The sequence below is a fragment of the Coregonus clupeaformis genome, chromosome 16, assembly GCF_020615455.1.
Source record: "Coregonus clupeaformis isolate EN_2021a chromosome 16, ASM2061545v1, whole genome shotgun sequence".
NCBI lineage: Eukaryota > Metazoa > Chordata > Actinopteri > Salmoniformes > Salmonidae > Coregonus > Coregonus clupeaformis.
Window position 1 is genome coordinate 34,460,497 of NC_059207.1, and position 12,161 is coordinate 34,472,657.

The window sequence follows — 12,161 nt, forward strand, 5'->3', positions numbered from 1 at the left end:
GTTAGAGGAGATGGAGGCGACTGAAACGAAAACAAATGCTTAAAGTACCTTGTTTCCTCCTTCAAAATATAATTTGGTGAATCATGGGTTACTCCGTTGTAATTGTAACCAATTTCTTTTTGGTAGCATTCCTATGTTGAAGATTAAAAAAATAATTTGGTGCATTTTTCCCCATATTCCATCCAGTTTGCTTTATTTTTTATAATATATTACACTTGATCTTTCTTGAATAAGTTTCTCCATTTCTTTTAGTTTTTCCTCTAATTTATTCTGAGCCTCTATGTTACAGTTTTTATTGCCATCTATCTGTTCTGTTAGACTTTCTATTTCCTTTGTTAGTATAAACTCTTTTGACCTAAATTGCTTTTGTTTTCGAGATGAGTACTGAATTGCATGGCCTCTAAATGAATGTGAGCACATTCTTAGCATTTTTGTTAGCTAGGTGCCCTGAGCTACTTCCATTAGCCATTTGGCTCTCAGAACTGTATTGAAGTGTCATGGATATATAAGATGGATGCTTGAGCAGATTGGAATGTTCTGGCAGCAGAATTCTGCTCTTCGCTCAGTTGTCTGTCTGTCTTTGTGAACATCAGGATCCTATAAGGATGTGATGTGTTGTGTGAACTTGCCCAGTGCCTGGGGTTGGAGTGATAGGTTGAGAACAGCAGATATCCTCCCACTTCCTCCTCCCTGCTCTGCCTGTTGTTGCTAAGGCATGGGGAACACTCTGTCCTTTTCCAGCCTCTTACTAGATGAGTGTTTGTCTAAGTGTGCACATACAGATACAGTTTTTACAGTCAGCTTAGGTGACTGTTCTTTTAGGCCTACATAAAACAAACAACTACTCTGTGTATGCATTTAAAAATGTATAAGAAAAGATTACAATATAATCATTCTAATGCTTTCAATGGAGACAGACTCCCCTCATAATATCTGTCTGCCCTGGAATTGTAACACAGACTAATAGCAATACCTTATCACCATAGTAGCATTAACAGCTTTGATGTTATACTGTTTCAGATTCTGCAATATAGGCCTATTGAAAATGGCACTTGTTGAGATCATGTCTGCAATTTAGATAAAAGATAATGGACATATCAGTATAGGCCTAGCTGTCATTTTATTATCTAATCTGTCAAACTGCAATATCATTTTTGTAATAGTGCATCAAGTTGTTTTAGTTAATTTATGTGAAATGTTATTTGGTCAGTCTATTTTTTTAGAATTTGATTATTATTAGGTTGAGCCAGAAAGTTTTTTTTCTCTACAAAATGTAAGCTAAGATCTGTCTACTTTATATTTCTCTGCTTGTAGTGGGCCACGCATAGGATTGAAAGAGGAGCCAAGGACAACAACCATCTCTTGTACAAGCCTTACTCTAATGGTGAGTGATGGGCTCTGTGTATGAGTGTGTTCTGTGTTGTTGTTGATGAGTGTGTCTGAAGGGTAAATTGGTAGGTGTTAACCATTTCCCATGTCTCCCTGATGCATTGCAGGCATCATCGCCAAGGAGCCCACCTCCCTGGAGGAGGAGATCAAGGAGATCCGGCGCAGTGGCAGTAACCGGGACCTGGACTCCGCCTCCGTATTTGAGATGTCCGACATCTTCTACTTCTGCCGGCAAGGAGTTGAGAGCATCATGGACGACGAGGTGACCAAGAGGTTTTCTGCTGAGGAGCTGGAGTCATGGAACCTGCTGACCCGTAGCAACTACAACTTCCAGCACATCAGTCTGAGGCTGACTGTCCTGTGGGGGCTGGGGGTGGTGATCCGCTACGGCTTCCTTCTGCCTCTCAGGTAAGACAGGGTCAAGGTTAGGTGAAGGGATCAGATGGGGCGCTGGTTGGCTCAATAATAGCGCTCTCTGTTTTCTGACATGTGGAAACAAAGATGGACAGGCTGACCTCAGACACCTCTCCTTGTTTCTCCCAGAGAACATATAAACAAACAAAAGAATTAGGCCATAGGATACAATTCCTACTTAATAATGTGAACTTGGAATTATATTATATCATGGGAATTCATTGTAATCTATGTACAGTGCATTCGGAAAGTATTCAGACCCCTTGACTTTTTCCACATTTTGTTACGTTAAATCCTTGTATTTTTTCCTCATCAATCTACACACAATACCCCATAATGACAAAGCAAAAACAGGTTTTTAGATAAGTAAAAAACAGAAATACCTTATTTGTGACCGACCGGCTCGATTCGGTCTTGTGTAGCAACATTTGAAATTGTGTTTTTTACATTTGGATAAAAGTAGAGACTCAGAGCTAGAAAATTGTATATCATACACTACAGTTGAGGAACAATGGGAAAGTAATTCTGCTTTGAAAGTTGCTAAATGACTAAAATGTAAATGTAACTTTAACCTCACTTTTGAGGAAATGGCCCTTGAATGTTTTGGTACCTACTAGAGAGCACTTCTTTGTCTACACCCATTCAGCATCGTTCACACCCTCTTAAAAGCTTTAGCCCCACCCATCTCTTTAAGGATTCACTTGTGAGGCTATGTACTAAACAACCAAAGCTTTCAAGACTAAAGGCTGGTTTATACTAAGGGTGTGTTTGTAAATGTAATCTGGAGTGCCAGAATGTGCCCTGGGCGTTCGTAAACTCAGAGCATTGTCAGATTGGCAGTTCGTAAATTCAAAGAGTTTCGCTCTCGGAGCGTCCAGAGCGCACACTGGACGCTCTGGCCGAAAAATAGGGTTGATCCGAGCGTTCAATGGCAGTCAAGCACCCAAGCTAACTGGCTAACGTTGGCTAGATACTTCCAGACACAAATGAGAGAACAGCTCACTCTGACCATTTTTACTCGCCCTAGCAGAGCTGGGTAGGCTGTTTTTATGTTATCCAGAGCTTTGGTGACTGCAACTGTGCTGCTGGCAACAATTTGAATTACGCTTTTTTGCCAACGTTTACTGACACCGGCCATATTCAACGGATGTTGAGCGTTCATAAATTTGTCAGTTATTCTGCGCTCTGGCACACTCAGACGAGAGTGCTCTGAAATCGGTGTAGATAGCCAGAGCGAAAACACCAGCTACGTCTATCAAGTTGTCGCAGTGACATCATAAACATTCTACTGAAATAGTTACTTGCGTAGTGGAGTCTTTTGTTTAGACATGTAGCTAGCTAGTTAAACAATTAACCATAATCCCAACTCATAACGTTACTACCCTGCATTAATCTGCAGGTAGCTAACCAACCAGGTTCAATGTTAGCTATCTAACATTAGGCTATAACTAGCAATGCAAATGGCTCTGAGATACAACTAATATTACTACACAGATTATACACGTAACGATAGCTAGCTAGCTAGCCAGCCAGCTAACGTTAGCTAGCTAGTGAACAGTACACTTTAACTTGAAATGAAAATGACTTTCTGACAAAATTAGAAACATGTAATAACTGAAAATGTAGCTAGCTAGACTCTTACCCGTATACATGGATGGATGCTTCTCTTTCTGTCACGGATGCCATGGTTGCCCTTAGTTTGAAGATGTAATCCGGCGACAGGTGTTTTATACAATAGCCTTCTGTGTGTTCTCTTTTCGACTCCGTCTGCATATTTGCAATCAAACGCCAGAATTTTCTACATTTCCTTAGCTATCATACTCTAATTCCATTGGTTTCAAAACTCGGCCCTCCAGAAAGTGGAGAGCAACACTTATGTAGTTCTACTATCTTTCAAAATAGCCGCTTTAGAAAGGATTACCTACACATACTGACCAGTTCATATTATAGACAGAAGTGTGCTACATGGCAGACCAATCCGAACTAATCCCTCGGCATGTCCAGCCCACTCATTATCTCAGCCAATCATGGCTTGCGGGAAGGTTGCTGTCTTTTTCCATGGCTAAACCAACTAGGCTCGTAATTTAACTATTTTATTCGTATTTACAGATGGCATACATGTTTGTTATTAAGGCATATGAAAGTTCACATGTTCCAGAAGGCATTTCTGCCAAATAACGCATTTTGATTGAAAATAAAGTTTGCGTTCAAATGGCGCTCCTGTGAAGTAGTGATGCGCGACATACCCCTAGTGTCCTGAAACAAGTCACATTTACCTACAGTACCAGGGTTTTTCTTTATGTTTTACTATTTTCTACATTGTAGAATAATAGTGAAGACATCAAAACTATGAAATAACACATACGGAATCACATAGTAACCAAAAAAGTGTTAAACAAATCAAATTTAAATTTGAGATTCTTCAAATTAGCCACCCTTTGCCTTGATCACAGCTTTACACACTCTTGGCATTCTCTCAACCAGCTTCATGAGGAATGCTTTTCCAACAGTCTTGAAGGAGTTCCCTCATATGCTGAGCACTTGTTGGCTGCTTTTCCTTCACTCTAAGGTCCAACTCACCCCAAACCATCTCAATTGGGTTGAGGTCTGGTGATTGTGGAGGCCAGGTCATCTGATGCAGCACTCCATCACTCTCCTTCTTGGTCACTGTCCTTCTTCTTACACAGCCTGGAGTTGTGTTTTGGGTCATTGTCCTGTTGAAAAACAAATGACAGTCCCACTAAGCGCAAACCAGATGGGATGGCGTATTGCTGCAGAATGCTGTGGTAGCCATGCTGGTTAAGTGTGCTTTGAATTTTAAATAAATCACTGACAGTGTCACCAGCAAAGCACACCCACACCATCACACCTCCTCCTCCATGCTTCACGGTGGGAACCACACATGCAGAGATTATCCGTTCACCTACTCTGCATCTCACAAAGACACGGCGGTTGGAACCAAAAATCTCAAATTTGGACTCATCAGACCAAAGGACAGATTTTCACCGGTCTAATGTCCATTGCTCGTGTTTCTTGACCTAAATATGTCTCTTCTTCTTATTGGTGTCATTTAGTAGTGGTTTCTTTGCAGCAATCGACCATGAAGGCCTGATTCACGCAGTCTCCTCTGAACAGTTGATGTTGAGATGTGTCTGTTACTTGAACTCTGTGAAGCATTTATTTGTGCTGCAATCTGAGGTGCAGTTAACTGTAATGAACTTATCCTCCTTTCCTGTGGCGGTCCTCATGAGAGCCAGTTTCATCATAGCGCTTGATGGTTTTTGCGACTGCACTTGAAGAAACTTTCAAAGTTCTTGAAATGTTCCATATTGACTGACCTTCCTGTCTTAAAGTAATGATGGACTGTTGTTTATTTTTGCTTATTTGAGCTGTTCCTGGGTCATTGCAAATTCACTTTTAAGAAGGCACACCTGTTAATTGAAATGCATTCCAGGTGACTACCTCATGAAGCTGGGTGAATGCCAAGAGTGTGCAAAGCTGTCATCAAGGCAAAGGGTGGCTATTTGAAGAATCTCAAATAAAAATATATCTTGATTTGTTTAACACTTTTTTTGGTTACTACATGATTCCATATGTGTTATTTCATAGTGTTGATGTCTTCACTATTATTCTACAATGTAGAAAATAGTAAAAAGAAAGAGAAACCCTTAAATTTGTCACGGTTTACTAAGCCAGAACCCAGAAGCAGACCAGGACAAGGTAAGTGGTGTCAAAGGTGAGTGTTTATTTAACTGATCCACGAGTGCTGCTGAATAATCCAGGGAACAGAGCGGGCGGCGTGGATGAGTTGTTGAGGGTGCAGTAGTTGGTCCAATGATGGCTCGGCAGCCGCCGACCATCAGGCAGAGGTTGGGTGAAGGTTCCGGATGAGTGACTGCAGGGAGAACAAAACGGAGGTAAGCATACAACAAGCAAACAAGGTGCAAAACAACAAAACTAATGCTCTAAGCTCTAAGACTGATCCGCTGATAAACATACTGTTCATGGCTAACGATCCGGCAGGGAATGGATGTTAGGACAGAGCCTAAGAAGGGTGATGATCAGGACCAGGTGTGCAGATTGCTGATGGGATGCAGGTGCGGAAATCAAGAGAGCTCCCGCCTAGCAAGCGTTGCCCGGCAACCAGGCAGGGAGCGTTCCAGAACCCTCGGGAAACTGGAGATCCCGAGCAGAAAAACTAGTACCCAGACAGAAACCGACTCAGACTGCAGGGATCGTTACAGTACCCCCCTCCGACGAGACGCCACCGGGCGGACTCCCCGGAGCGCCAGGATGGAGGCGGTAGAAGTCACGAATGAGGTCAGCATCTAGGATCTGTCGCCGCGGAATCCAACTCCTCTCTTCAGGACCATACCCCTCCCAGTCCACGAGATACTGGAAACCCCGGCCCCGCCGTCTGGAATCCATGATGCGTCGCACCGTGTAGGCAGGACCACCTCCGATCATCCGAGGAGGAGGAGGAGGAGGCGGAGGAGGCAACAGAGGACTGAGGAAAACAGGCTTGAGGCAGGAGACATGAAAGGTGGGATGGACTCTGAGCGTCCTCGGTAGTTTGAGTCGAACTGCCACTGGATTGATCACCTTCTCCACCACAAACGGACCAATGAACTTCGGTAACAACTTCCTAGACTCAGTCCGTAAAGGAAGATCCCGTGTGGCCAACCAGACCCTATCTCCGATGGTATAGGTGGGAGCGGGGATCCGGCGACGTTCGCCTGGAGCTGATACCGGTCCGAAACTCTAAGGAGTGCCTTTCTGGCCCGATGCCAGGTCCGGTGGCAACAACGAATATGGGCCTGAACAGAGGGCACTGAGAGCTCCTTCTCCTGAGAAGGGAACAAGGGAGGTTGGTAGCCATACAGGCACTGGAAGGGAGACATCCCAGTGGCAGATGTAGGGGAGAGTATTGTGGGCATACTCAACCCAAGGCAACTGAGAGACCCAGGAGGTGGGGTTGGAAGAGACAAGGCAGCGTAGCGTGGATTCCATCTTCTGGTTGGCTCTCTCCGCCTGACCATTAGATTGGGGGTGAAAACCAGATGTGAGACTGACTGTAGCTCCAATGGCCAAACAGAAGGACTTCCAGACAGCAGAGGTAAACTGAGGGCCACGGTCGGAAACGATATCACTGGGCAAACCGTGGACCCTGAAAACCTCCCTGACCAGGATCTCGGACGTCTCCGAGGCAGAGGGAAGCTTGGCAATTGGCACAAAGTGGGCGAACTTGCTGAATCTGTCCACGATAGTCAGAACGACCGTGTTCCCCTCAGAAGCGGGCAACCCAGTGACAAAGTCCAGGGCCAGATGCGACCATGGTCGCCGGGGAATAGGAAGGGGGGTGAAGTAGTCCAGAGCTGGGCCGATTGGTACTCTTATTCTGCGCACACACTGGACAGGCAGCAACAAAACCCCGAGTATCCTCGGCCATGGCAGGCCACCAAAAACGTCTGCGAAGAAACGCCATCGTCCGAGCCACGCCAGGGTGACAAGCCATCTTGCTGGCGTGGGACCATTTGAGGACAGCAGGACGAACCGACTCAGGCACAAACAACCGACCGGGTGGACCGTTACCGGGACCGGGCTGCGTCCGAAGGGCCGCCATCACCTCCTCCTCAATCTTCCACATAACTGCTCCCACGACGCAGTTCCGGGGGAGAATTGTCTCGGTCTTGGACCCACTCTCTTCCGTCTTGGAGAACATCCGGGACAAGGCATCCGCCTTGCCGTTCTTAGATCCAGGTCGGAACGTCAGGGAAAAAATTGAATCGTCCGAAAAACAACGCCCACCTGGCCTGACCGGGAGTTGCGACGTCTAGCCGATTGCACGTAAGCAAGATTCTTGTGGTCAGTCCAGACAATAAACGGTTGCTCCGCCCCTCCAACCAGTGGCGCCACTCCTCCAAGGCAAGTTTCACCGCGAGAAGCTCCCGGTTACCCACATCGTAGTTCCTCTCCGCAGGCGAAAGGCGACGAGAGTAGTAGGCGCAGGGATGGAGTTTACTGTCCGTGGAGCATCGCTGCGACAGGATGGCGCCAACTCCCACATCAGACGCGTCCACTTCAACGGCGAACTGACGGGCCGTGTCCGGTTGAGAGAGAATCGGTGCGTTGGTGAATCGCCTCTTCAAATCCAGAAACGCTCGATCCGCCTCCGGATTCCACTTGAAGGTCCTGATACTGGAAGTCAAGGCAGTTAACGGAGCGGCCACACGGCTGTAATCCCGGATGAATCTGCGGTAGAAATTCGCAAACCCCAAAAATCTCTGGAGCTGCAATCTCGTACCGGGCTGGGCCCATTCCAGAACCGCTCTAACCTTCTCCTGGTCCATCCTAATCTCTCCCCTGGAGATGATGTACCCGAGGAAGGATGTCGTGTGGGCGTGAAACTCGCACTTCTCGGCCTTCACGAACAGGCGATTCTCCAACAATCGCTGCAGAACCTGCCGGACATGCTGGACGTGGTCGGAAGGTTCCTTCGAGAAGATCAGAATGTCATCCAGGTAAACAAACACAAAGAGACCGATCATATCTCTCAGGACGTCGTTCACCATACTCTGGAATACCGCTGGAGCATTGGTCAGTCCAAACGGCATCACCTGATACTCGAAGTGACCCATCGGTGTATTGAAACCCGTCAACCACTCGTCCCCCCTCTCTGATCCGGACCATGTGATACGCATTGCGTAGGTCTAGCTTGGTGAACACCGTAGCACCCTGTAAGGAGTCGAAGGCAGAACTCATCAAGGGCAGGGGATACTTGTTCTTGACCGTGATGTCATTCAACCCCCCGATAATCAATACACGGTCGAAGAGAGCCATCCTTCTTACCCACAAAGAAGAATCCTGCCCCCAGGGGTGATGACGAGGGCGAACGAGACCAGCAGCTAGGGACTCCTTGATGTAGGTCTCCAAAGCCTCACGTTCAGGTCGGGAGATACTGTATAACCTTCCCTTGGGGTAGACAGCTCCAGGGAACAGGTTGATGGCACAATCATATGGTCGGTGGGGAGGGGAGTGACAGAGCCTTCTGCTTACTGAACACTTCCCCAAATCGTGATATGTCTCGGGAACCAGGGACAAATCTGGGGGTTTAGCCTCAATCACCTGACTGGGAACCGAATGGGGACAGGCAGTCTTGAGACAGTTAGCATGACAATCAAGGCTCCAACTCGTTACCTTGCCCGTCACCCAATCGAACGTGGGATTGTGTTCCTTCAGCCAGGGGTATCCAAGGACCAGAGGAACATGGGAAGACGGCAGAATGAAGAATGAAATCATCTCAGAATGATTCCCCGACAACAGCATCTTAACCGGTTCAGTCCTCATCGTGATACGTGCCAGACTACTGCCGTCCAGAGTGGTAGCTTCAATGGCTTCCGGCAATTGCTCCTTGGAAAGCCCCAGCTGTTCCACCAACTCGGCATCAAGAAAGCTTCCATCGGCACCTGAATCGATAAAAGCGTTAATCGCTAAGCTCTGATTCCTGTTCATAAGGGTAGCCGGGAAACGGGGTCTGACAGAGGTATTGAGAGGTCGAAACTGGCTCGCTAAAAGTCCTCCCAACTTTAGCGAGCCGCGCAGTTTGACGACCGCCGGGAACAAGTGGCGAGGTAATGTCCCGAACCACCACAGTAGAGGCAACAGTTAGTCCTACGTCTGTGTTGGCGCTCCTCCTTGGTTAACCCGTGCCGCCCCACTTGCATGGGTTCAGAATCGGGAGACAGGACCTCTCCACTAATCCTGTGTGGTGGACGATGATCGACGTATTCTGATCCAATCCCCGACCCGACTGGAACCTGAGAAGCTGATCGGTTGGACGGGACCCATTGCTTCTCCCTCCTTCGCTCTCGGACTCGATTATCCACCCGAATAGACAAGGCTACCAAGCTGTCCAGGTCACTAGGCTCCGGATAGGAGATCAACTCATCCTTGAGCTGCTCCGACAGACCCTGGTAAAAGGCCGCTTGCAGAGACTCCTCATTCCACCCACTCTCCACAGCCAACGTCTTGAACTCGATCACGAAGTCGGCCACGCTGCGAGTTCCTTGGCGAAGCGAAAACAGGCGCCTAGCTGCGTCCCTCCCTCGGACGGAATGGTCGAAGAGCTTCCTCATCTCGGCCGTGAACCCCTGGTATGAAGCCATGCAGGGATCCTGTCGTTCCCAAACGGCTGAAGCCCACTCCAGCGCTCGACCACGCAGCAACTCAATCACAAAGGCTATCCTAGCCTTGTCTGTGGCATAAGAGTAGGGCTGTAGATCGAACACTAACCCACACTGCATAAGGAAGGAACGGCATCTTCCCAGCTCCCCCTCATATTTATCCGGCGTCGGAACCTTGGGCTCACGGAAGGACACAGCTCCAGAAGCGGCAGGCGAGATGGGTGAAACCGGTAGTGGATCCTCCACCGGAAACTTGCGCTGGTTCTGGACCTCCGTCAGACCGGTAGAAAGGTTCCGAACTGACAACGCGATCTCCTGTAGTACCGTGCTATGATGGCCCAACATCTTCTCCTGATGGGTAATGGCATGGCGAACAGAGTCCAGGTCCGCTGGGTTCATTACTGGCCGGATCGTTCTGTCACGGTTTACTAAGCCAGAACCCAGAAGCAGACCAGGACAAGGTAAGTGGTGTCAAAGGTGAGTGTTTATTTAACTGATCCACGAGTGCTGCTGAATAATCCAGGGAACAGAGCGGGCGGCGTGGATGAGTTGTTGAGGGTGCAGTAGTTGGTCCAATGATGGCTCGGCAGCCGCCGACCATCAGGCAGAGGTTGGGTGAAGGTTCCGGATGAGTGACTGCAGGGAGAACAAAACGGAGGTAAGCATACAACAAGCAAACAAGGTGCAAAACAACAAAACTAATGCTCTAAGCTCTAAGACTGATCCGCTGATAAACATACTGTTCATGGCTAACGATCCGGCAGGGAATGGATGTTAGGACAGAGCCTAAGAAGGGTGATGATCAGGACCAGGTGTGCAGATTGCTGATGGGATGCAGGTGCGGAAATCAAGAGAGCTCCCGCCTAGCAACGTTGCCCGGCAACCAGGCAGGGAGCGTTCCAGAACCCTCGGGAAACTGGAGATCCCGAGCAGAAAAACTAGTACCCAGACAGAAACCGACTCAGACTGCAGGGATCGTTACAAAATTAGTAGGTGTGTCCAAACTTTTGACTAGAGCTGGCCGCTCAGCCACACTGAGCAATCGGGGGAGAAGGGCCTTGGTCAGGGAGTTGACCAAGAACCCGATGGTCACTCTGACAGAGCTCCAGAGTTCCTCTGTGGAGATGGGAGAGCCTTCCAGAAGGACAACCATCTCTTCAGCACTCCACCAATCAGGTGAGGAAAATATGTACAGAGAGATCCTTGATGAAAACCTGCTCCAGAGCGCTCAGGACCTCAGACTGGGGCGAAGGTTCACCTTCCAACAGGACAACAACCCTAAGCACACAGCCAAGACAATGCAGGAGTGGCTTTGGGACAAGTCTCTGAATGTCCTTGAGTGGCCCAGCCAGAGCCTGGACTTGAACCCGGTCATACATCTCTGGAGAGACCTGAAAATAGCTGTGCAGCGACGCTCCCCATCCTACCTGACAGAGCTTGAGAGGATCTGCAGAGAAGAATTTGAGAAACTCCCCAAATACAGGTGTGCCAAGCTTTTAGCGTCCTACCCAAGAAGACTCGAGGCTGTAATCGCTGCCAAAGGTGCTTGAACAAAGTACTAAGTAAAGGGTCTGAATACTTATGTAACTGTGATATTTCTGTTTTTTGTGATATTTGCAAAAATTTCTAAAAACCTGTTTTTGCTTTGTCATTATGGGGTATTGTGTGTAGATTGATGAGGGGAGAAAAACAATTTAATCAATTTTAGAATAAGGCTGGAACGTAACAAAATGTGGAACAAGTCAAGGGGTCTGAATACTTTCTGAATGCACTGTATGTACGTTCTCAGTGCGTAGAGCTGAGAGGAAGCCATCACTTTCCATTAAGTATGGGGCCAGGGGTGAGAGTTGGCTGGGCAGACAAAAGGGCAATGACCCAGGAATAAACCAGTCGGGCCTGAGTCCAACCACCCATGAGCCAGGCGGGGCACCATTATAGACCCAGACACACAGTCTCCCTCTCTATAGGCTACTAATAAGCCCCTGCTGCACACAGAGACTGACCTGATGCACTTGGCCTCGCTGTCCCATGCTTGCAGTTGCAAGAAGTGAACATAGAGAGAAAAATCACTTTCACATAAACAGCTGTTTTATCTGAAAAACGATACACATTTGTTCCAGACACAGCCACAACAATCTAAGGGTTTATTCTCATTGACGAGAATACAGAAGAATT

At 47.7% G+C, this 12,161-nt stretch overlaps 1 protein-coding gene across 1 annotated transcript in view; it reads left to right on the top strand.

The window, feature by feature from the left end:
• LOC121584846 (glycerol-3-phosphate acyltransferase 4-like) overlaps positions 1-12,161 on the top strand; it is a 65,922-nt gene that overhangs the window by 30,801 nt on the left and 22,960 nt on the right. The window contains exons 3-4 of the mRNA XM_041901006.2: positions 1,315-1,384; positions 1,497-1,797. Of these exons, the coding sequence (XP_041756940.1) occupies positions 1,315-1,384; positions 1,497-1,797 (371 nt within the window). The remainder of the gene's footprint in view (positions 1-1,314; positions 1,385-1,496; positions 1,798-12,161) is intronic.